Consider the following 27,540-nt stretch of genomic DNA (forward strand, 5'->3'; position numbering starts at 1 on the left):
ACAAGATAATTGTCTGGGTCGGTAGGTGGCTCTCGGATCGTATGAGCGGCAATACTAAATTTGATCTAAATATTTTCTAAGGCAGCAGTAGTTGACGACGTTCATATTTGATAAGTCTATTTATGGCATCATACAAAAGTTGGGAAGAAGATATTTTTTTTTTGGCCGTTAGTGAAATTCTTGGACTATCTTTAGCGTGGTCTCGCATTAAGCAATATTGCGCGACAAGCGATGATAAGCTGTGTTTTCTTGCTTATCCAATTCTTGCTTAATAAGTAATTATGAAATTTTAGTATTTCTTTCAGTATAGGTATGTACAAACATACAGTGGCGGGAAAATAAATAGGGACGCGATATTTTAACAAGTTTGGATTACTTTTCTCTGGTTTATTATTTTTTTATGAAAGTTCTCATTATCCTTAACAAAACCCATGTCAATCCGAATTTCAAACCTCGTCCAAATATTAGAAAAAATTTAGAGAATGTATCCTGAAAATTTGATATTTTTTAAACTTTACTTCAATTTCCAAGGTATTTTCAAACATTTTTTTTATGTGCAAGAAAAGGAAAATTATCAAAAATTAACGAGATTTTTTAGCAACTTGGAACTTGAACTCTATCACACTCAAATTTAATGGGCTAAAAAACTGCATATCAAAACTTTTTGCTGACTTGAAATTTTTATGTATTTTTGTCGAATTTTCTTAATTTTTGAATAAATCCGGAAATACGTACTTACATGGTTTTTTTGTTAAATAACGAGCTATATTTTCATAAACATTAATTGACTATAAGAAAACTAGCCAAAACCTGTTAAAATGTGGCGTGCCTATTTATTTTTCCGCCACTGTAGGTATGCCTTTTCTTTGTTAAACATTTTATAATATTTAAAATTAAAAATTTCCGCAAGCGAAATTTCGCGCCTATCTTTGGCTTAAGTAATGCTTATCTATTTATTTCAAGTTGCGGCAGACAGTTGTATTTAAGAAATCTACAAATAGTCTTAAAATTACTCAATTATGTGTGTAGTAATCAATCGAAACGCATAATAAAGTCAAGAGCGCAATAAACTCAAATTCAAATATCGAAACAAAGTTAATACGGATAAAATTTGTCTAGGCAAATTCTATTTTTTAACAATGGAAAATGGATTTTTTAACTAGAAAGTGATTTAAAACCGTTAAACTTAACAAATTAACTAAATTACATATGGGCCATTCCATTGTGACTGGTGGGACACTGAAATTAACTCCATTTTACATTTTTGCACGCAACGATGAATTTTAGCCAAAACACTTAATTTTCAAGAAAGATGTTTTTGTGTTGTAATATATGAACTATAGGCTCTCATTTACAATACAAATCAGGCTGATATAATTTTCTGAGAAATATCGAAATTTTTTTTTTTTAATTCTGTAGTGTAATTCTGTATGAAGTAAAGGTTTCTAGAGACAAAAATTAGCAATTCTTTTAATTATTTTAATATTTTTCAACAACGGCGCTTTTCTCTTTTACCTGGAATGACCCATGCGTGTGTTTTTAGAATTTTGACAACCTTTTAAACTCAGCAATTAAATTTGCTATCTAGCAGTTTCAACAAAACTTTTTTCTGTTTTAGATTTTAATTTCGTGAAATCAGACATGTACATCCGTAGAAAAAACAACAAACAATTTTATCACAGGCGGAAAAACACGAAAAAAATATTGACTGCTGTCTATAAAATCATTTCAAAAATCACTCTACTAGCAATTAAAATTGTGGTCTTTACGCAATTTATAGCAGTTAAAAAAAGGTAATTAATTATCTTGACTGGCGGCACATTTGCGTGCGCACACACAAAGTCGTCTCGATGTACATACATACATATGTGTGTACTTATAAACGATATGGAGTAGCATTATGTTTTGCTTTTGTATTATTTTTGTTTTTCATTTCACTTGTTAATATAAGTATGCATTAAAATTACTACAGAACAACGCGAAATTCAATACATACATACCTACTAATGATAGCTTTTGAAACAACCACATATACAAATGAAAATGTTAATAACGAATTATTCTGAAGTTGTAATAAAAATACTATCCACATAGTTATTTATGCCAGTAGTTTAAAATTTCAGTTTGTTTGTGTTATTTCACACTAACAAAAAAAAATATAAAACTAAAATAATTTCCAAGCTAAATAAAGTGGCAGTTTAGACAAATTAAATATAATAGCTTCTCTATAAAAATATATTTTTTTTTTTGCAAAGGAAAGATGTATGAAATATAAAGTATTATAATTTGCTTCAATTGACTGACACATGTTATTTATTTCGTGTCACAGCGAGAATTGCTGGAGTGTGAAATTCATTGCGACTATAATTTTTCAACAAATCTATGTATCTATTTACTATACATAAATCTCAAATGTGTCATTTTATTTAATCGATTTACTATATAGTATATAAGTAAGCCCAAATATTTTGCGAAACACATATGCTAATTTTTTCCCAAATTTTACTCCATTGATGGCGTCGCACAGTAGTCTGGTAGCGGCAAAAACCCATTTTTTCGAGGTGGCTAGAAAATGGAAATTAACCTTATTTTTGACTAATATGTTTCCGAAGTATAGGTTTTGAAAATTCTGATTTAAATTCGCATTATAATTGTGCGAAGTGTCAGCATTAAACAGCCCATTCTCGGGGGAATAATTTCGCACTTTGTAGATTTTAAAACCTGGTTTTTAATATATTATCAACACGAACACCTAATCCAAAATGGGCTGCGTTTCAGAAGTCGGCAAACATTTGGGAAATTCCCAGTTTTTGCACAATTTGCGAAAGCTCATTTCAACAAAATTTCAAACTATTTAATTTTAATCTCTAGAACATATATAAGTATGCCGTTTTATAGCTCATACAATTCTAGTCCAATGAAGTGCAAGGTTTAACTGGATGAAAAATCGCGTTAATTCTTAATATTTTATTTTTTTTTTGGACTGCCATCAGAATGATTTTTCTGGTTATTTTATTACAAAAGCTATGTGAAAATTTCAAATATGCATTTTTTCACGTTTTCCAAAGTGCAGTCATCTTTTCGAGGTCCTAACAAATGTTCGTTATTCTATAAGTACTCACCTTTCTAATGCCAACCAATATTTTTTCTAGGCCTTTTTTGATTTCTGGAAACATTTTTTTTACTTTCATGTAGACTATTGCGCTACGATCGAGATCTTTGCAAAAAGCGTATTTAAACGCCGATATGGTTCATATTAATAACGCTGAAGCTGACTCTTTCCCATCTTAAAGTTCCGCAGGCGAAGCTCTTTTAAACTTTCTATACATTTGTATTGACGCACGCAGAGTAAAAGCTCTCTCTGCCCATCGCTGTTTTAGATCAATTTTGGCCACTTCATAGTCACACGCGCTAAAGCTTTCAAAAGCTCTATGTACAATTGGTATACGGCGGGCACAAAGAAGAGAAACAGTTGCGCGAGTCCCTCTTGAAGATAAGTTGGCAAAATACTAAGGGCCCCAGGAGCGTTGAAAAGCTCGGAGCGAGATATACCCCACCTTATTCTATTTTTAACAAACAATCCTTTGAGCATGGTTCGAAACTTGAAAGGTGTTCTGCGCAAAAATACTGTGGCCCCTGATCTAGTTTAGTCTAGACAAAACTAGTTTGTCTAAAGATCGGGTTTGGCCGGTACCATATGTATACATATATATACGTATAACACAGCACAACAATGGACAAATGCGGAACCACAAAACAATCTCTCAGCAAAGTTGATAAATATTAATTAAGTAATCACAGAATGAGACAAGGAATTTATAAATACTAATTATAAGAATTATAAATAAAATGAATGCGGTGACAAATAAAAGCAAGAATTAACGCGAAACCAAGCGTAGCATCACAGCTAAAGTGTAAGATGTTTTCTTTGATATTTTTGCTGTTCATATTTTTGTTGGCTCTGAGTTGCTTTTATTTATTCTTTCACTTAGTGTGCGGGCGCCATGATTGAGTGGTTAGAGGTACATACTACCACTAGGTAGGTTCAGGATTCGATCTCCGATGTCCGATCAACATCTATTGCCATGTATTTCTCCTCGGAAAAAAAAGCTTCTCATTAAACCCATTTGCCGTTCGGAGGTAGCGTAGAAGTCTAGGTCCTTCCTTTTTGTGTGACAAAATCAAGGCACAAACCAAAAATCGGAGCAGAAGCTCGGCCAAGCAATTGTAAATGTGTAAGCGCCAAATATTTATTTATTATTTAGTTAGTATCTATGCCCAGTGGGATACCAATGAAGACGGTAGACTGGCGTAGTCACCAACCCACTAGTGAGACGGTAATTTAGTCGCTTCGACTGTGGATAGAGCCACTAGATATTTTTACATATGCTTGTAATCACATACGTGCATATCTACAGTGGTGGTCAGAGAAATCAAAGGATGCTGTACAAATGCATCTATAAAAAAAATGTAATTCGAAATATCACTTGCTTTCGGGAACACCCATTTTCTTAAAATTTCTTGAGAGCGATTGTATATGTATATCAATTTTGAATAAATATTGATGAGCTCCTTAGCCACACTGCTCAAAAGCATTGGAAGTCCGGTACACAAACAATATGAATTCAAGGTCGTATTTAAGAAAAGTCGCCTAAATTCGACAATTTGTATGCGATTGCAATAAATAAGGTATACGTTTATTTAAAAATAGATTTAATTTTAGATAGTACTCCATATTTTTAAATTGTAGAAATTATCGATGGTCAAAATTAAAAAAAAATTAAGAGATATGTGGGTCTTTTTTTAATTTACCCGATAAAAAAACCCAACAAGCCAAGCTATTATATACCACTTTTAAGGCCTATATATCCTCTTCTCAGATCGTATTCGATCTTTGGAATCGAATCAAAAATAGTCATTCAAAAACTCATAAATCTACAAAATCCTATTTTCTGAACTAAATCGACAGGTCGCGACCTCTAAGCATTTTCGATGAGATGGGATGTCTATAAATTATAGATATTAGAAATATATGGGGGTCTGTATTTGAGCAACAGAAGTTAAATCAACAACTTCTGTCTGTCTGTCTGTCTTTCCGTATGTTTATACACGCTTCACTCGAAAACTAATGCATGGAATTGAATGCAGTTTCATCGATGCATTGCTAGAGGTCTAACTTAAAATATTGAAATAAAAAAAATTAGGGAGTTGCCACACCTGTTTGCAAAATGCATTATATTGATAAGATAAAGTAAATATTGAAATATGGCTGCCAAAAGAGAGGGTTTAAGAAGACTTACAGCCGAAAATATTTTTGTTGAAGCTTGCCATCGGTTTGAAAATTTTAGTTCAATTTAATTGATCAGATACATTGCATATCAAACTGAAGAGGTTTAGGAAATTTTGCTGTCGAAAATAATTTTTAACAGGATTGCCACCTGTTTGAAAAATTTTAATATATTAAATTTATCGTTTCTTATTCAAAATATAACCCTTAATCTTAATCTTATACTTATTCTTATATTTAATACTAGTCTTAGTCTAAATCTTAATCTTACTCTTAATCCCGAACTTAGCCTTCTTAAAATCAATCCTTGCCTTAATCTGAAGCTTAACTTAAGTCTTGATCTCAATGTTTTCCTTATTAAATGATTGAATTTAACTTTTTCGCATGTGGCAACTCCTTTGGAGAAAATATCTAAAGAGCGAGGTAATTTTTTGTACAGATGGCAACTTTTTTTCGAAAAAAGAAAACCTTATTGCATATTTTTTGGACAAAAAACGGCTTGGCGTATTATATATATCTACATATATATAGATATTAATCCTAATCTTAATGTTGCCCAACCACCCCCGCCATTCCCTACCTTCGTCTATCGCTTTTTCTCTTCTTTCGAGTTTGAAATTAGATCCCAACGAATGTGTCGCTTTTTCGTCGCATCGATATTCGCATTAACTCCCAACCGAACGCAAGAAAGTTTCACTTCAATAGAAAGCAGTAATATGTATCAGATGTGTAGAAAATGTATCAATAACTGTAGGCGATATCGCCACAAATAACTGTAAATCCGTTCTCATGAATCTCTGCAGGGTGTACAAAGCTATTTCATAAATTTTTCGCGATGCCAGCTGGTCGTAAGGTCGAATGATACTTGCGTTGAATGATACGGACTATCGCCTGTCTTGCTCTATAAAGGGCAAGCTCTTTAGTGGTTGAGGCCGACTTACTGGCTGTTTACAGGGATGAAATTCTAATCGGTCACAAGTCGACCTAGTTACTCATTCGAAATTTTGGAGCTCATCGGCTTTGACTAAAAAAGGGCTACACACCAGCAAAGTCTGAATTGTTGAGAAAAGGTAGGAGCAAAAGCAGCGTTTATTTAGTTTAAACTTTTACTCTATCTAACCTAAGTGCGACAAGAAACCGAAGCAAGAAGCAACGTATACAATTTACAATTTTAAATTTTCTGGCTTTTTATTATATCCACAACGGTGAAATTGAGATGCACGGATTTTTATGAACGCCACTGTTGGCGTTCATCTCCAGCGATGAGCCGTCGCATCTGCCTCTTGCTTGTTCTTTTTTCTCCATCTTTTTAATTTTTGTTTTTTGTGCAAATTTTTCGTTTACCTAGTCAGCGATGGCGACAAAGACGACGGTGACATATTTACACTTATAGGTGCATATATACATACATATGTATGTTGGCTCACATCCATATGTACATACGTACATACTTATGTACTTATATAAATTTGTCATTTTGTTTGTACGGTTGATAGATCGCATTGTGCATACGTATGTACGTTGCCTCAACTGTGTAGCTGTAGCTGTAGACGCAGCCGTTGAACTTGGCTTGGCTTGGCTTGACTGACTGGGCTTGACTCGACTTGGATAGTATGCGCGCGCGACTTCATCAACTCGAAACGCAAAATTCAAATTTTAGTCGCTGCGCTAAAGTCGCCGCCGCTGGATCGTTACTTTCGAAATACGCTGGCGAATGTGAAGAAGCAGTAAAACCATTTAGGTTAAAAAAAAAAATAAAACATATTTTTACCAAAGTAATAACGGATTAAAAAAGTAGTGAAGTTATAGTCAAGGGAGAGAGAGAGAGAGTGAGAGTAACAAAATTTGGATAGCTGCCAAATAAGCAGCTAGGTGTGCGCGAATAGTGAAAAAGTAGTTGCAATACGCGTAAATAAAAGTACTGAAGAAATGGAGAAACAGTAAAAATGCAATAAAAAATCAAATTACATACCTGCAAATTGGAGGTAATAGTAGTAGTAGCTAATAGAAATTGCTTTTGAGCACAGGCATGCCACGCATTTGCTGATGGAATGGGTGCAGCTCAACAACTGGCAATATTTACGAAAGAAGTTAAAAAAAAAACTGAAAATTATATACGTACATTTTAATAACGGGCAATTTAAAACTGTTTAGCACTATTTTTTTTAGAAGTGAAGTGCAATTTTTAGCTTAGTCTAGCATTTATGCCACAAACTGGTACGCGCTTGCGTATGAGTGTTCTCCTGGCTGTTGGCGGGACTCGGGAGCGTATGAGTGTTGTTGAATACTTTTTTTAAGTAACTGATTGGAAGAGGGGGAAATTTAGAAAGTCTATAGATACCTACTAAAATTTCTGTGCAAGTTCAAAAAAATATTTGTAAGTAAAAAATATGAATTCGAAGGAATTTTATATGAAATAATTATAAATTTCCGAAAAAAATAACGTTTAATTGACAATCTGAAAGCTGCTACTGACATTTATAATACATCCGCTGCTCCATAGCCTAAAATAAAAAAACTTAAATATGTTGCAACAGCTGTGAACCAGAAAATTCAAAAAAAAAAAAACAAAAGAATACCTACGCCCTATTTAAGTATAAAAAAAAAATTATTCACCTTACGGTTGTGATTTTTTTTCTGATTTCTCATCGCTAATTACACAAAAAACTCTACGTGCAAACTTGCGGTGCAGCAAGCGTTTTGTTTGCAGTTTTTGGCTAGCTGTGGAAAAAATTTTGTGACTTTCAAGCTAAAATCGTTTAAAGGTGAGAAATTTTATTATTTTATATTTGTAGTTAAATTTTACATACTTTTAAATAAACCAAATCAATTATGAGCTATGTACGACTAGCACTGCTGGAACAGCATAACTAACCTTAACCGCCAGCCGCCAGCCGCCTCCCACACTCCAACACTTACTCCTTCCATTTCTAAACATACTCGCACCAATTCTTTGTATGGCACTTTTACAGATCGTTTTTGCTTTTTTTTTAGCTCTGCGCTTATTTTAAATTCTATTGTACTACAATAAAATCGTTAATCGGCTTTTATTTACTTGTTGTTTTTGTTATTTTGCTGTCTATATACATGCTGCTGTTGTTGCTATTGCTGACGCTATGCGCAGGCATTGTAAACTGCTTAGTTAGTTGCAGCAGCAGCATTGATTATTTCTTCCATTTACTTATTGTTGTTGTTGTTGGCTACTTAAAAATAATTTGAGCTAATTCACCAATACGTACCTTTGTTTGTACATACCTACTACATATTTGTTGTTGCGAGATTGCATTGCATGTTGGTTACGGTCGCCGCCGCATTGAAGGAAGCTTATGGAACGGAAGGCTTTAAAAAAAAAAGCTGTAAATTTCTGGTGGAAGTAATAAAATACTTTGTTATTTTTTTTTAGTAATTTTCTTCAGCTTAGTAGAAAATATAAGACAAAATTAGTGGTGCATTACATATGTATGTATGTATGTATGCATTTACATAAGACCTTACCACCTTACAAGCAAATAAAAAAAAGTTTGCTGAACGTAGTTTTGTAAGGCAATTTCGATTTTTTTTACCTAACACAGGGCATGTCACATTTTTCGGTGACACTTGCTTAGGAAATAGATTTTTTTTTTTTAAATTGTTCTACAGGAATAATCAAAACATTTGCTAAGTGAAAGTGTCATATTTTTGGCGGTCTACATAATTAGCCTATTAGGGTGGTATGCGATAGGAACTGAGATTTGGTGGGTAAGTCAATAAATTTGGAAAAAAAAAATTTTTAGCCGGCCAATAACAGAAAATAAGTATAATGCAAATGGTGAAGCAAGATTGATATGCAGACAATTATGAGCTCGCTGGACAGCTAAGCGTCCGACTTCTTCTTGAGCGTTCTTTACCAAACAGTTTTTAGACACTTCGTAAATTCTGTATATACAAACTAATGCGCTCCTTAGGTAGGTTAGGCTTGGCTTGGCTGATTCGTACGATGTTAAGCGCTTTGGAAAGCTGCATCGTGCCACAAGAGTCGCTTTAGAGCGCCTTAGGTGTTACCATCGTCACGTGTCATATATTCTTCACTCTGTGCCAGTTTTCGCTTGACCGCACGAGTTGGAGTGAGTCAGTGCCCCATAAGGACCTCCGAAATTGTATCTTTTAGCTAGTCTTGAAAGTGCTAGATATAACCCGTTTTAATTGGGGGCGGTGGGAAATCGATTCCGTCTTCATCGACTGGGAGCTCGGTTTCATCTTCTCCCCTGCCTTCAGTGACGATGCCATTCAACAAGTTTTTATTTGCTCTGGATATCGCTCACTAATGCCGGTTTACTCAACTTCGGTTTAAAAAAAATTCATAACTCAAATTATTGTAGAGTGCACCCCATAATACTATACTTAAATATTACGCAATACTCAGAGCTACCATTGTGATTTTTTTTTTAATTTTTTTTGAGATGGCATATTTTCAAAAACTATTTTTTTTATCAAATAATTTGTATGTGAAAAATTTTTCAAGAAAAATTTTTTTTTTTAATATTTTCTTCACAGATATGTGTGATTTTTTTTTAATTTTTTTCGTTGCCCCAGTCTCGAGTTATTTTGAAAACTATTAAATCGATTTGTTTTTGTTTTTGTGCTGTAAAGTTTATACAAATGTATTAATCAAGCTCAAATTTCATATTTATTTATTACTTAGGTTTATGCATCAACCCTAAAAAATTTTAAACAAATCAAACGCATGAAGTGTGAACCCCGTCCGTTTTGGTATGGAATGCCCCCATATACATACCCTGTAGTACGGAGGAGCGACTACAGGACTGATAAATCGGTAGCTACCTGGTAAACTCCGTCAATTACCGACCGACTACTTGCAGCGTATTTCATCGATTACTTTTGCGAGGCAATGTCATCGGCTCTCTCTGCAATACCGGGCAGCCCTCTGTCGTAGTTTTTCGCTATTTTGCTTCCGACTGGTTCGACTCTGCACTACCATGTGCACTATCACGGGTTAATAGAGTAGCTACTTACCTAGGAGTCGGTGCAGTAGCGGTTCAAAAGTAGCGATTGACTCCAGCAGTACTGGAGGGTATATTTTATAGGATTATTTGGCTGATGTTTGTTGGCATTTTTCTCATAAGAAACCATTTGCCATTCAGAGTTGGCGTAAAATTGTAGGTCGCTCCATTTGTACTATAAAAACATCAAGATGTACAACACAAATTGGAGGAGAAGCTCGGCCAAACAATTAGCTTAAGTGTAAGCGCCAAAATGTTATTATACTTTGGCACTTTTTTCATGGAACAAATTGGGATACTTAGTCATATTCCAATTACATGTTTTTGCATAATTTGCTCTTTTGAGCGGTTTAATTTCAAAATTGCAACGATTAAATAGTTTTATAGTCAAATTGAGTGATCGGTTTATTTGAAAGTGTTTGTTATTTGTTGGTTGCGGTAAACAATGAAACGGCTTAATTAGACATATACATACATACATACATACATACATACATACATAAATACAGTGGGTAGCAGAAATGAGTACACAGTGATTTTTGTTAAATATCTGCAAAGTTTTTTAAGTTAAATTTTTTCGTTATTTTTTCATAAAAACATTGTTCATGCCGAGGGGAATTTATACAATGCCGGGTTATTAGAATTCGCCGCAGTCCTTCTGAATGTCAAAACGATGTTTTTGTTGTATTTTGGGGTACTTTTTGCCGCCATTGTACGTATAATTTATTTATGTAACTTTTGTTTTTGCTCAACCGATACCACCTTTTATAAATTCGCCTTGGTTCATGCTTTAACCAAAACCATTTAAATCAAACTTTCAAACTTTATACAGAGCTTAGAATAATTATAACAAATTTTCATTAAAAATTCAACTTTTAACAACATTTAATCTGATTTTTCTGAGTATGCAGTTAGGTAGCTCATTAAATTGTTGTGTTTTAAGCGGCTTCAAAATCGCCTTGATTTTTAATATTTTTTTTTTGTGCTGGAGCCTTTTTGCAGTTTTTCCATACAAGCAATAATTTCTTAGGGAAGAAAAGATGCAAAACCGTTTGCAAAGAAAATAAAAAAAACATCAACGCCAGCTTTTATAACGGGTGATTTTTTTGAGGTTAGGATTTTCATGCATTAGTATTTGACAGATCACGTGGGATTTCAGACATGGTGTCAAAGAGAAAGATGCTCAGTATGCTTTGACATTTCATCATGAATAGACTTACTAACGAGCAACGCTTGCAAATCATTGAATTTTATTACCAAAATCAGTGTTCGGTTCGCTTTACGTCCGATTTATGGTCTACATAATCGACCAAGTGAGCAAACAATTAATGCGATTGTGACCAAGTTTCGCACTCAGTTTACTTTATTGGACATTAAACCAACCACACGAATGCGTACAGTGCGTACAGAAGAGAATATTGCGTCTGTTTCTGAGAGTGTTGCTGAAGACCGTGAAATGTCGATTCGTCGCCGTTCGCAGCAATTGGGTTTGCGAAACACATTTCGAACCGAACACTGATTTTGGTAATAAAATTCAATGATTTGCAAGCGTTGCTCGTTAGTAAGTCTATTCATGATGAAATGTCAAAGCATACTGAGCATCTTTCTCTTTGACACCATGTCTGAAATCCCACGTGATCTGTCAAATACTAATGCATGAAAATCCTAACCTCAAAAAAATCACCCGTTAAATTGCACTTGTTATATGAAAAAAAACCCGCAAAAGTCGTCGGCAAAAAAAAAAAATATTAAAAATCAACACGATTTTGCAGCCGCTTAAGACTTGTACTTGTAATAAAATGGAATGGGCTACCAAACTGCATACTGAAGATTCTAAAAAAAACAGATTAAAAAGTTGAAATTTTAATGAAAATTTGTTAAATTAACAAAAAAAAAATTCAAAAGCCGCTCAAGACTTGCTTTACTTTACTAAAATTTTATAAGCCTGTTAACTGCATACCAGAAAAATTTCTAAATATTCTGTTAAAAAAACATGAAATTTAGATAAAAATTTGTGGAAATTTGCTAAATTTTGTATAAAATTTTAAGGTGTGGTTTATATGGTCTTTGTTAAAGCATGAGCCATATTTTTATAAAGAAATATCAAAAAATATAGCTTGAAAAACATTGTAAATATTAAAAACGAAACACCATTCATCCACTTTTGACTGCCACCGTACATATATTACGAACCAGTTGAAAAATCTCCATCCTTTTCTCCATAAACCGTATATACATCACTTTTTTTTGATGAAAAAATTTAATTATTCAAACATTAACAGGGAAAAAATTAAAAAAAAAATAAATTTTTCTGTGCCAATTTCTATAATTTGTGTTAAATCTTGATCTACTAATGAAGAAAATCGATGAATAAATAAAAATGCGCAAAGATTTTTTATATGGAAAATCAGAAGGAAAGAATGTTACTCATACGCCATGTATATATGTACATATGTATGCTTTAAAACTAATACTGACGCCAAAGAGAAAAACTGAAAACGCAGTTCTAAAATATTTGGCCTAAAGTTTCGCTATTTTGTGGATTATTTTGTGTAAAAAAATTGATAGTCGCGCGGTGTAATATAAAAAACAAACAGGAATTTCGTGTATAAGTATATGTGCATATGAATTAAACGTACTTAAAAAAAAAACTGGACGAGCAGCAAAGTATATGTCTGCTATTTGTTTACTGTCACACAAATATGTAAATACGTTTGCTTTTTATTTTTTATAAAGGTATATTTGTTAATACACATCTGCAATTTCGGCAAACACAACCGCAAGTCAACGCACTTATAAAAAAAAAAAAATTTCAATTCATATTTGAGCAAAACAAAAACGAATGTACACAAACAGACATTAATATAGAAAAGTCCTAACTCATTTTCTTTCAAAATCCAAATATGTACAAAAGGTCGGCCGATTAATAATAATAATAATAATATATTTTCTAAGTATTTGGCCGAACTTTGTGGTGTGCATCCAAACGTTACAACACAAATGGTGGGAGCTTTTATTTTACGCCGCCTCCGAACGGAAAACGCATTTTATTAGAAGTTAGACTGAAATACTCTCAGACGTTTACCAAAGGCCACTGTTGTTCGAAAAATGGTTGTCTAATTAAGATGTGGCTAGGAACAAGCATGGATCGCAGGTACCGACCGATTATTTACAAAAATATGTATTAATAGAATTTAAAATTAATTAATACACGACTGAATGAATTACAGTATTAAATACTAAATAAAAAACATACCGGATTTACGAGAAATTCGTAGTTAAAGAACTTAAATTTGTATTAGATTCTTAAATAAACAAAGAGAGAGAGAGGGTTCAAGCCCTGGTCAAAGCAGCAACATCGCAAAAAATAAAAAAAAAATGATTTTTCCATAACAGCGTTCGCCACTCGGCAGGCAACGGCAAACCTCCGAGTGTATTTCTGCCATGAAAAACAGCTTCTCATAAAAATACAATCGCCATTCGGAGTCGGCGTGAAACTGTAGGTCCCTCTGCTCTCTGTGAAAACATCAAGGCGCACGTCACAAATCGGAGGAGAAGCTTGGCCAAACACTAACATATGTGTGTAAGCGCCGATCTATTACTGTTATTATTGTTATTATTACTAGCTCAATGCTTTGAAAGCCAAAACCAATGTGGCTGTAATTTTAATTTTTACGCTTTACGCTTAAAGGCCAACCTTTAATGGCTCATAACTCACTAATTGTTTATTTATGATTTATCATAAATGATCGCGTGTTAAAAGTACTTAAGCATGCTTGCATCATTCTACACCATCTTATGGGCACACAAGTGCCTACTTAAAATTAATATATGTACACATACAAATAAGTACACGTATGTACATATGTTTGTAAATATACCTACATCTGTATGCATGCATAATTTCTATATCTGTTCAAGCCTACAAATAGTATTTGTTTGTTTAAATTATGCCTTGGTGTATATTTCTTGTTTATCTGCAAATTTTGTTGATATATGCATTCAGGTACATACATACATACGCATATCTATGTAACTGCTAGCATAGCAGCGTTGCAAGCTCACAGCTGTTTGACTGCATTTCAGTTTTTTTGGAGCTAAAAAGTTCAAGGCAATATAAACTTTATATAAAAAACAACAGCATTGTAAAAACTTGTCGAAACCACAAGAACGATATTAAATTTATGGCTGCATTCGAAGCCATATTAAAAATGGCTATCACATATTGTGCGAACCTTGAATTGCTATTAAGTCAGACAATTTTGAATTAATTACTTTTTGTTATTTTCTTTTGAGTGTACATATGTAAATAAAAGCGTAAAAATAAAATGCAAATAAAGTCTATTTTTAGATAAGTCTTACGATGAGCATCTTTGAAAGTTAATTTAAAAAATATGTATTTGTTACCTAATGAATGCACAATTTGGTAAGGAGGTCTTTTCACAGCCACTCTTATTAACATTAGGCAAATCTTTTAATTTAAAAAACTCTGCCCCTGAACTTTGACATAGATACTTAACTTACTTCAAAGATTTATTATTTTATTAAATTTGCTGTAAAGAAAAATCTTTTATAAGTATGCGGTTTCTATTTGGCTATTATTGCTCAATATAGTAGAAATTGTATATTGTTGATGTCTAAGAGGCTGGTAAAACTCTTAATAGGTCGTAGTATACTGCAGACTTGTGCCGGCGCGATGATGTGGCTGCCTAATTCGCTTTCGTCTATCAAAAAAAGTTTTAAAATTTACGGCACGAATTTTTTCCTTTTGTTTTGGCCTGTGTAATCGCTTCTAAAAATGCAGTTATATTTACATCGTTCAATAAGTTAGGAACTAATCACGAAAATTCTTTCAAAATGAACTAAATGGAAGCTGTTGCTGAAAAAATATGGTGATTTAAAAACTCTGGAGATTGGCCGTGGAACAGCCCACTTCCAAAGATATGATTGTATCTAAAAAAAGGAAACCATGATGAATTTAGCCAAGCTCGGTGGAGGCTTAGTTAGCCAAATTTAAAAAAGCCATTGTATTTGGACTAACATACCACCACCTTTCCATACATACAGCATAAATGCTACTGTCGGCTGTGTAAACCAAAACTCAAGTGGATATCAAGATAGTACTAGGGATGGGTAGTGGGGGGTTGAAATTCGTATTTTTTCGAATTCCGAACATTACCCAACCATTCGATTATTCGATTCGAAATTTGGTGGTGCAAATTCGATTTTATTCGAATTTTCCAACAATTTGTTTAATTCAAACTTCTTAATCGAGTTCGGAGATGTTTGCGTTAGTTAAAGAAGTGTTGTGCTTGAAATACTATGCAATAAATAAAATATTTTGGAGGTGCTTGAAGAGAGTGGCCACCTGTCTAAAAAGTTAAACTCAAATTAAATACACTGTGGGGCAGCCGAAACCAGCCCGGACCTTTTTAACATTTTAGGTCGTATTTTTATTTCATGGCCTACTAAAGTTTTCGTGCCTAGGCCTAAGACGTTTTCGAGAAAGTCGAAAAAATAGTTAAAATAAATGTCTGAGCGAAATTTAAGGTTAAGACATATATCATAAAATTTCATGGGAAATATTTTCGTAGAAAATTTGAACCCATGATCTCCCGGCTAAAAGGGTAATTTTGACCCTTACTTCAAGAAATCCCGCAAAAAGAAAATTTGGAAGGTCGTTAGAGGATTCATATATTCTAGAAAATTTTTCTCCGGAAAATCTTAATAGGGGTCTTCTCAGGCAAAAGCTTCATGCCACCAACGTAAAAGTCTCTAAACATTTAAAATAAAAAATCAATTAAAAAACTAGTTTTTTACAAAATAAAATTTAATTTTGAGTTCGGAATAACAGTTCCTTCTTGGCACAGATTTTTTTGTCGCATCAGATCGAAAAACATGTATTTTTTTACTTGCATCCCTAAGACAAATGGAGTGCCAAACACAGTGATGGCAAGTTTAGTCAGAAAGAAGAAAGTTGAAGAGTTGATTTTTTTTTGAAATAAATATGAAATTCGATTTGTTCTAGAAAAATTCGATTTTATCTGAATTTTAGCAACACAAAGTCACAAAGTTCGATTTCAAAAATTCACTATTTTGGAGCTAAAATTCGATTAAAATTCGAATATCGAAGATTCGAATATCGAATTTAACCATCCCTAGATAGGGTTTTTAAAGGGAGTTGGCGTTTTCGCGACGATGATCGGTCAATCCTAGTAAAATACTCACACATACATATGTAGATACATATATACAAATCTAAACGAAATAAATGTTAAAACGGTGCTTTGATTATTCATCCGACGTGTCATCTTCCGGTTTGTACAAACATTCATATATGTACATATGTATGCGTCTACTTCAATCGAGTTTATATATTTTTTTCTCTGATGTATATTAGCCATATATATTACATACTTGTATACCCCGATTTCAATTGTTTTTTCCTGAAATTTTTGTTCCTTCTCTCATATTCACAACAAACTGCCATTTATATCAAGCAATCGAGCGATGCCTAACAATTATTCTACTAGGAATTCTAATAGAGTAGATTTTTGTGAACATATGCATGTGTATATGTATGTGTATTAGGGTGGGTCACAAACAGTAAAGTCAGAACTGTAATGCTCTCACTCCCTAGGATTGTTCTATATCGATAAAAAGTATGCTCCTATTTTTTATTTTGAAATCAAAAAGTATTTAGAGGTCGCTCAAAGCGCTTAAAGTTTACCATGTATTTTTATATGGGAAAAATAAAAATTTCCGTAGAAATGGTATAGAATTCCTGAAAATCAATATTTTTCGATCGGAAACCTCTGGTTCTCTTCAGGATACTTTCAATAATAATACCAAATTGTTTACTTAACAATTTTTTAATAATAACGATTTTTTATTGGTCGACCCATTGCATTTTTCGGGGTTTTTGTGGGTTTTGGCGGACCTATAAATAATAGTTGCCATGAAAAAATGATTAAATATACAATTGGGTATTATTGTTGGGAATCTTCTGCAGATAAACAGAGTTTTCTGGTAGAAAAATATTGATTTTTAACTATTCTATACTATTTCTACGAAAAGTTGTTTTTTCCCCCATATAAAATACATGAAAAACTTTGGGCGCTTTGAGCGACCCCTAAATTTTTTTGATTTCAAAATAAAATAATAAGGGTATAGTTTTTTCGGTATAGAACAATCCTAGGGGGTGAGAGCATAAAAATTCCGACTTTACTTTTTCACATGCATTTTTGAACCACCCTAATGTGTGTATGTACGATATGAGCATACAGAAGATGAATGCACATTCGTTAGTTAATCTCAGTTGAAGATTTTTAATTTACGAACTACACTTTGCGGCAATTAATTTGGTGACGAAAACGCCGTGATCGTTCAAGTGACAAAACGCGAGTTAATTATGGCAAATACTTACACATTACCACTATACACATACATATGTACTTAGGTGTACATATATGTTTGTGGGTTGCATATACATATGTATGTATGTATGTATGAATGTTTATAGATTTATCTGTGTGTACAAATGTCACGTTTAACTAATTGCAAATAAAGAATTATAAATTGGACTAAATGCCGTTGACGTATATAACTAAACTGCAAAAAAAAAACTCAATACAGTGGAAATTCACGTAAACTGCAAAAATGGCAAAGAAGTTTCAAATATTTTCTCTAACTTAGATTGAAACGAAAAAATGGCAAACAATTTGGGATATTTTCTCTAATTTAGTTTTAACGAATACAATACGTTTATACTCAAATTAATCGTATGTGCATTGTAGAATGTGTTTCTTTGTTGTCTTTATTCTTTTGCCGCACATACCAGATTTAGAATGCGCTTTTTAACACTGCCGAAAAAATGACTTTTTATAGGTTTAAATAGGTTTATAAGATCCATGTTTGTGGTGTAGCCACTAGCCAGTAATGGGCATACGTAAATACTTTTGTATTCAAAGCACCTGTTTGGATACTAAATGCCCAAAGTAAGTGCGAAAAAACTTAGGTATTTAGTGATGCCTAATTCCTAAAGTAAAAAGGAAACTTGGATATTTGGTATTTAGTTGCTAAAAACAAAAGTGAATACAATTGAAGTATTGATTATAAGTACTTAAGTACTAAGGTATTAAGTATATTGTCAATTACTAAACGATTCTAAAAAATAGTAATACCCATACCTTGAAAATTTTAGCTTTTACAATTTTGATTTTTTTAAATTTTTCTTTGTATTTTGGTACAGTAAAAGGAAATCTACCAACACTTTTTTATTACAGAACAGCTTTTATTTTTCAATTCATACTATGGAGGAAAGATAATTGTAAAAAATTCACTGCCCGACTTCATATTTGAGCCAACGTATGTATGCATACTTTCAAAGACTTTCCATGCATATTGTCTAAATTTTCCGCAATCGAAATCGTGGAAATTTAATTTTTTTTTTAAATCGTAGAGAAAATCGTATATTTTATTGCGCGAAATAAAACATTAATACACATCTGGCTTCTGAAAAACAAAAGTTTTTAACCGACTTTACAAAAAGGAGAAGGTTATCAATTCATCGGAATATTTTTATTTTTTTTTTTTGGTATGTTACCGCATAACTTTCCACCACGTTAACCGATTCCTATAGTTTAGGATCATGAAGAAATTAACGATAATCTAAAATTTTTATATGAGAATTGAAGTCGTTTTTGTTTTTTGCTTCAAAATTACTTGTTGTTTTACCAAGCGCACGAAAACCCCAATTTACTTTATTTATTTTAAAATTCCCATCGTAAAATTTAACATTTTTGAAAAACTTATCAGATATCTACGATTACAAACAAAGTCACGTTCTGGCAATTCTAACATATATATACATATGTATGCACGTACATACATATATACGAATACTTCATAAAATCTGAATAATCAAATGCATTCTACCGAAATATCTAATTTATTTTCACTCAAAACAAATTAAGACAAATTGGCCAGTATATTCTGGGTAGGCGAAAAAATACAAAAAAAAAACAACAACGAAAAATTAATGAAAATATGTATGTATAACAAATTTTCTCAATTGTTTAATTACACCGCTGCACACGAAACTAATTATAGCGACTAATAAATTTCTGTTGTCATTCCATTTAGTTAGTTACTATGTACGGGTATGTTGTTGTTGCTGTTGCATGTGGGCGGTATGCGCGTTGATTGTTATAAAGACGAACACTTTTTTTTATTATTTTGCTGAAATAAATATGTATCAAACAATGAGAAATTCCCAATTACACAAATGATAGTAACTACAGGTGTCTGAATGTGTGTATGTATCTATGTAATAACATTTATGTAGGTATGCGAATTCACAGTTGTGCAATAAGTTATCTGAAAAATTGCATGCTTTTTGCTGTTTTTTTATAGCTTTGTGCTTTGCAGTTCGATAGAAAAAAATATTTACACGCATGTTTTGTCACGCATGCTTTAAATTCCATATTCGCACGAAATGTATACGTAAGTACATATTATTAGTAAAGTATGGAAAGGGCATAACTCACATCGTCGCTGAAATACAAAAAGCCGTAACTACTTAATTAAAAATCCAAAATTCACTTTTTGATTGATTATGCGGCATTTCATCGAATTATTGTGCTATTCAGCGACGATGTGAGATAAGCCCTTTCCATATTATAATATCGGATACATACATACGCACATATATATATATGTACATATTGGTTAAAAAGACTTTGTATGATATTTTGAAGAAGTTGTCTAGGAGAAAACAAGAAAGAAAAATTTTTAAGTTGGAACAAATTTTTTTTTCGTTCTTCGTCTTGTTTTTAATTGTAGTGACTGTATAATGCGTTTTTGAGCCACTATTATTATTATTATTACTACTTTTATTTTGGTGGAAGGGGGAAGGTGGTATAACAGAAAATACCCTAATTCAGATACATTTTTGAGGAGAGTTCCCTAAAAAAAAAATAATAATAAAAAAAATATATTTTTAAATTAATTTTTTAAATAAATTTGTTATTTTCGGCTTGGGTGTAGTGGTTGGCAGTGCGCGCTACCATTCCGCAGCGCCTGGGTTCGAGCTTAGTTTCCGGCCAACATAAAAAATAAAACATAAAAAAACACTAACATATTGTTAGTCTATTCTATTAAGTAAGTAAGTCATTAATAAATTTTTGGAGAAGCGCTGAAAAAATACAATTTCCTCAATTTAAAAAGTTAGCTTTCACTTCCATGAAATCATGTATAGATTCATTATAATTTTTGTGGAAAAGAAATTTGTTATTTTTTATTATTATCACATAAATGTATGCACATATGCCGACAACCTATAATCGCATAAAATCTGTGTGTGTTTTTTTTAGTAGATATCGATTATCTAATTGAATTAAACGCTACTAGTGCATAAATACAAGATGAAAATTTATTTAACTGCCACTTGATAAATATAATTTAATTATTTTATTAGCACCTTTGCTACAATCAGTGCACTGGAATAACAAAGATCAGCTGTTGCAACTTTTGTCACTAACACTAACAACAAACAAATGCTCACTAAAAATCACTCGAATTATTTACACTTAAAATAACAAAACCGTCACTGAAACCACACACAAGTGTTTGCACATATGTATGTATGGACTCAGAAGTATACATATGTGTATGTATACATACATATATGTAGATAAGCTTACGAACAAATGCAGTGACAAGTGTTTCGAGAATCTTAACGCACAATGCTTTGCAGAAGCCACTAAAGCTACTGACGCCTACGACGACGCTGACGTCGTCGACTGTAGCGTAAAATAGACAAAAAGTAATTCACTTGATTTATGTCAACCAGCCAGATGACAAATAATACACATGTTAATAAATAAATATATCTGTAGATCTCTATGTATGCACGAGTATGTTTGTATGTACGTGTGCATTTGATATGAAAAATTTTAGTAAGCTCATTTATGCAAATGTGTACATACATATATACATATGTACTTACATATATTGAGAAAGTGCGGGCGTATTCGTACACCTTAATCCTATTTATCAATTATTCGCATTTATTTGTTTTGTTAATCATTTCTATACATACAGTCGATGGCAAAATGAGGTACTCGACGAAAACGTGAAAAAAATTCGAGCTAAGTAGGGGTTCTACTGTACTTTAAAAAAAATAAGTTACTTTTTGCATATCTCGAAGCAGTGGATATTAGTACATAGAGTTGGCACTTGGCTAGCTTACGAGGCTGCTTTGACCACCGGGTTAAGTAAGAACCTCCTTATCCTGGTAGCGTAATAGACCGCGGTGGCCTTGTCAGCAATATCTACGGGTACAACGCTAAGCACAGCGTTAAATGCTAAACAAGAGCGCAGCCTTTTGCAAGCCTTATAACTTCATAACTGATGTAAACTTGTCCAGTGAATTCCACCAGTCAATGACCTCATATAGCACAAGTGACTGGATACTGGTTTCAGAAAGTCAATAGATTACTTTTGAAGAGAGGACCCATCTCTGCCCTATGGCGCTTTTACAGGAGTATACTATACATATATAGACCAACGGTTGCCTTTTAACACGCTACTCAAAATTTGACTTCGAGAATAGTTTCGTATTCCGAATCATGGCCTATTACCTTACCCTGTCAGAGATAACTATGGAGTGAGCGAATCTGAGCAGCCGCCGAATGTTGAACTTTGACGCTGCGCTTCTTCTTCTTCTTTATTGGCGCTGTAACCGCCTAAGCGATTTTGGCCGAGTCCAAAACAGCACGCCAGTCATTTCTCTTCTGTGCTAACTGACGCCAATTGGAAATGCCAAGTGAAGCCAAGTCCTTCTCCACCTGGTCGTTCCAACGCAGAGGAGGCCTTCCTCTTCCTCTTTTACCAGCATAGCGGCCCGCGTTGAATATTTTCAGAGCAGGAGCGTTTCTGTCCATTCGAACGACATGGCCAAGCCAGCTGAANAAGACGTAGCCATTGTTTTTGCCGATAATATCGATGTCATCGGCATACACCAGCAATTGTACGCTCTTGCTGCGCTTAGATCGTTTAAAAATACTGCGCTCAAACGCTCACAAAAGAGGAGGAAGTCCTAGCAAGTTCCGCTCGCAACTAGGTTATTTTGTTGGGCAATATGTTAATAAAGGCGCCTCCAATGTCAAGAAACGCTATCAGCGTACATTCCTTAAAGGCTACCCGCTTTTCAATTAGCGATAAAATTTTGTGGATCATCGTTTTTGTAGATTTTCCCCTGACGTCGTAGTGTTCTATTATAGCTCCCTTTACCTTTACTTGAATAAACGTCAGAAAATAACCCCCCGCATAGTGCTGTGTCTCCATATAAAAAGTGGGCAAAAATAGAATAATGGACGGATTTGAGTAAAAATTCGTTTATTGGTGGATTAGAGTACGGAGATTTCAAAAATCAATTTTTTTTTTTACCTAGCTTTTACATTTTTCATGGAAACTGAGATTGAAACTGCAAAATTTGATATTCAGAAGTAGTTCCAATACTGAGTAGTTATTTTATTTTGCCACCTACTGTATATACTTATGTGTATGAATATATGTACATATGTGTGTCTGTTTGTATATACACAAGCTAAATAGGGTAAAGTACAGCGCGGTACAATCAGATGTTGCCGGTAATAATGCCGCTATACGAGAATAAATCTACTATAAATAATAACAAATAGCAAGAGCAACAACTAGAAGTTAAATACAAAAAAAAAAATGCGAACACTGAGAACATAACAAAGCCAGTCGACCGATTGAAGATACTTATATATGTATGTATATATCGTAACCTGTAATGCTAAAAGGCGTAATAACAGCGTAAATGAAAGGGAAAAAGTCGTGACTAAGATTTTAATTTTATTATTTTTTTTCATAAAATGATGTAGTCAGATGTAATTCGATGAAAACCATCAAATAAATCAAAAAGTGAATTTTGAATTTTTTATTAGTTATGACTTTTTGCATTTCAACGTTGATGTTTGTTACGTCTTTTTGCATTTTAGGTGACGATATGTACATATATATGTATACACACACCAGCCATAATTATTTCGGAATTTTTGACATAATTGTAGGTACATACTCTAGTACTTCTATTCTATTTTTAAAATTATATGTAAGTATGTATAGATGTATGTAAAAGCATGCTATGTTTGTATGATTCTCACTACTAAACTGACAAGTCGAAATATGCAAGCATAGCCGCTTCATCGACATCATAATCAGAGGCTTAAGTGGCCTAGCTTGCTAAATAGCGAGTGTTTAAAAGCGAATTAGCTTCTTACCTACTGATAATGCTTAGAATAACTAAAATAGCCATAAATATTCATAATGTGCATGGTACATAAAAATATCCATTTATCTGTACATATATACCTACTTATGTAAATACATATACTTATAAGAAAGTTTGTATGCTCCTTAGTCAGAGTTCAGTTTCAAGTTCATGATGTTGGTGCTGAAGGGCAAAGGCACGAGGCAGGTTGCCAGATGTTGTCGTTAATGTTGTAGTTATTTCCCTTGCGCAAATTTAATACATACATATGTATGTACAAAGGTGAAACTCGTAATCAGATGAACAATTAGGCAATGAGACACCATAATAAAAGTGGCAGCAGATAAGTATTTACATACGTACATATTTTATATTCAAAAAGCAATTTTATTTAATTGTTTTCATGACGCAATGACTGACAATTAAAACGCTTCTCACCACTAAAAAAAGCTCTAATTAACATAAGCATTTCAGTACAAAAATGTGCCCTTTTTCCGCACATCATCTTGCAATTAAAGGTCATACTTTATATTTGTATGAAAAGGAACAAGAGAAAATAAGTAAAATAAAATCAAAGCAAAACTTTCAAAGTTCAAAGTTCAAAAGTAAATATGTTTGCTTTATAAAGATAAATAATATTAACATTAGGGTGATCGCAAAGCAAAGAAAAAACAGGTTTTTGCGAATTTTTCTGAATAATTATAAAATAATAGAGGTTTCCCATGTATTTAACATGAGGAAAGTAAAATTGTTTCGTAGAAATAAATAATAGGTAGGGTAGGTAAGTAAGTGAAGCTACACACAGGCACACACATAGGCCACGAGTTGGAGACCCATTGTGGTACCAAATCTAAAAGTTTTCACTCCCCCTTGCTGAACCATTTTAAATCCTTGAATTGTTGAATTTGTCCAGGTCACTAAAGAAAGAAGACCCCCCATTTGTCTCCTCCTTCTCCTAGTTTTAGCAATTTCTGCAGCATCAAAGGTAAGGCACTCCGTACCGCTCTGCGTCTTTACCTATCTGGCAGTGGCCTGTCTTAAGTAGCTAGGAAATCCTGTCTTGATCAACAGTAACGTAAAACCAACGTTAGATTTGATGATCGTGATGCCTCTGAACCACCCGCTCGAGGCCGTAGATTTGACGATTTGTCCGTCTTTTGTATACCGACGATAAAAGCTTGTAAGGTTTTAGTCGACAAGCTCCGCGATCAGATCCCTTTTGGCTACCTCAAAGGCCTTCTCCACAGACCAGCTGGCAAACAGGACTATTAGTGCTCGGAGTGAGGACATTTAGATACAGATTCTACTCCGTGAAATATTACTTTTTTAATTTTTTTTTCAGCGGTATTGAAAGATAATAACTTTTTCTCTTAGGCGCTTATTTTTAAGCTGCAGCTTCTAACTATTAGCATTCTAATTTTGCCATCGAAAAGTTCCTGCCACATTATTAAAGTTTTCTTCCTTTTCTTATATACCTTTAGCGCTTCTCCATCAAAATGGGTCACAGTGCCACCGACACGACGACAACAAGTCCAGCAACAACTATGGCTGTTGCAACTATAGCGCCAATTACGGCGAAAAGCATTGAAGCAAGCGAGGAGACGCAAAAGAAGCCAGCATTAAGTTGGCGCGAAAAGTTGCAGAAGGTGATCAACAATATCACCGTTGAGCCCATATTGGCCGCGTACATTATGCCCAGCGTGCTATCAGGGCTGGCAACGCAGAATTTGAATCTGGAAAAGGCATGTCGTGTGAATATGGATTACGGCGAAGTGGTGTGTGATGCACTCACAAGAAGAGACACGGCAAATTATACGCTGTAAGTGGAGTGACATACGCACATCCTTTTTGTAATTATGTTGTGACTAATTCTTTTATCTGTACAGCGAAGAGGAAACCGTACAACAAATGGTCGCACGCATGGCTGCCTGGAAAACTGTGATACAATCTATGTTTCCTTGTTTGCTGATTCTTTTTTGGGGCTCATGGAGTGATCGACATCATCGACGAAAACCTTGCATTCTCATACCGATTATTGGTGAATTTCTCGGCACTGTAGGACTAATACTATGCGTATATTTCGAGCGCACACCCATGGAGGTGGCCGCTCTAACGGAAGCCATATTTCCTTCGTTGAGTGGTGGCTGGTTCACAATGCTGATGGGCGTCTTCAGTTATATAGCTGATATTACAACCGAAGAAGAGCGCACACTACGTATTGGCATATTAAATGTATGCTTTTCGGTGGGCGTGCCAATCGGCATGGCTTTTAGTGGCGTGCTGCTGAAGTGAGTCATCCACTGCAGTATAATTTCAGTACGTAAAATTTCGGTTTTACTTTGCAGGAAAATTGGTTTCTATGGCGTTTTCTCCATATCCGCAAGTCTCTACTTATTCTCTTTCATCTATGGTCTATTCTTCTTGAGCGAACCGCGTGCCAAGCCCGAAAAGACGGTACCGAAGGCGGAGCGCAAGAGCTTGTTGGCGGACTTTTTCGACAAGGATCATGTGGTGGAGACCTTCCGCGTGGCGTTCAAGAAAGGCGAAAATCAACGACGTCAGCGTGTCATAATGCTGATGATAGTTGTTATGGTTGTCATTGGACCAATGCATGGTGAGATATTTTGGCAGAATATTTACTAAAGTACGTACAATAATCTCGCATATTAACGCAGGTGAAATGGCTGTATCCTATCTCTTTACGCGCTACCGTTTCAATTGGAGTGAAGTGGAGTTCAGTGTGTTTTCAACTTATGCGATGCTCACAGGCTTGGTTGGTGAGTATTTGATGGGCGCAGAGGAAATTTGACTCTCACTCATACTTAATCAATACTTTTCGCTTTCTCCTTTAGGTGTACTCTTCTGCGTTGGCATTCTGTCGCACAAGTTGAAGATCGACGATGCGCTTGTCGGCGTCATCTCCAGCATGTCCAAAATACTATCCAGCTTTGTGTATGCATTTGCTACCGTGCCGTGGCATATGTATGTTGGTGCTATTGTGGAGATCTTCAACGGCACCGCTTTCATAGCGATGCGTTCGATCGCAACCAAGCTGGTATGCAAGGATGAGTTGGGAAAGGTGAACTCGCTGTTCGGCGTCGCTGAGGCGCTCATGCCTATGGTCTTTGCACCTATGTACACAACTTTGTATGCGGCTACGCTAAAAGTCCTGCCTGGCGCTTTCTTTCTGCTGGGCGGTGCGCTTACCACGCCTGCGGTGCTTATATTCCTGTAAGTTAAAAATTTTTTAATGAGCTCAATTATAAGTCTAATAAATTTCGAGTTTACTCCTAGATGGATGTACAAATTCCAGTGCAAACAGCGACGCAAGCAAATTGCGGGCTCCTCCGATAATGAGGCGGGTGGCGGTGCTAGCTCAAAAACGGAATGTAATGCCGCTAAAGACGCGAACGGAAATATCAATGCGATTGAGGCGATAGCGTTGGCTGGCGAGGCGAAGGGACGGATGAATGGTATTTTAACGAATGTGATACATGAAAATCTGGAGCAAGCGGAACACGCGGCGGAATGTGCGCAACGAGACAAAGAAGCGCATGCTGCGCATTTGGAAGCTAGTGGCGCGGATAATAAGGCATTTGAGGAAGATGAAGGCGAGTTGCGTCAACGTCAGCAGACGAAAGTGTAACCCGTGGGGCGTTTGGAAAGCCGCATGCGAAAGTATTTTTTTTATATGTTATGCAACGTTTATGCAAAGTATGGGGAGTATACTCAGTATGCTTTATTAGCGCGTGATGTATTATTTTTTTTTTAAATATTTGCAGGTTTGTAAATTTATTATTATGTAATTGTAAAAAAATAATTCTACTGTATTTTTTATTACATACTCTTTAAGTAGCTTAAGTTGAACACTGTGCATTCTACGATTATAATAAAAGACACCAAGAAGTTTTTGTTAAAAAAAATGTAATTCTATTTCCTCTACTAAGCCAGAC

At 34.3% G+C, this 27,540-nt stretch overlaps 1 protein-coding gene across 1 annotated transcript; it reads left to right on the forward strand.

The window, feature by feature from the left end:
- The first annotated feature begins 6,892 nt into the window (after positions 1-6,892).
- On the forward strand, positions 6,893-27,268 carry LOC108366334 (tetracycline resistance protein, class C-like). Its single transcript, XM_017620700.1, has 7 exons — positions 6,893-8,052; positions 25,069-25,406; positions 25,474-25,875; positions 25,933-26,201; positions 26,263-26,364; positions 26,440-26,818; positions 26,882-27,268. Exons 2-7 carry the CDS (start codon positions 25,084-25,086, stop codon positions 27,231-27,233), a joined length of 1,827 nt encoding a protein of 608 aa, XP_017476189.1. The 5' UTR covers positions 6,893-8,052; positions 25,069-25,083; the 3' UTR covers positions 27,234-27,268.
- Positions 27,269-27,540: the final 272 nt, after the last annotated feature.

Source organism: Rhagoletis zephyria, unplaced genomic scaffold (genome assembly GCF_001687245.7).
Source record: "Rhagoletis zephyria isolate East Lansing unplaced genomic scaffold, Rhagoletis_zephyria_1.1 Rzeph_scaffold_02233, whole genome shotgun sequence".
In the NCBI taxonomy this organism is placed as follows: domain Eukaryota; kingdom Metazoa; phylum Arthropoda; class Insecta; order Diptera; family Tephritidae; genus Rhagoletis; species Rhagoletis zephyria.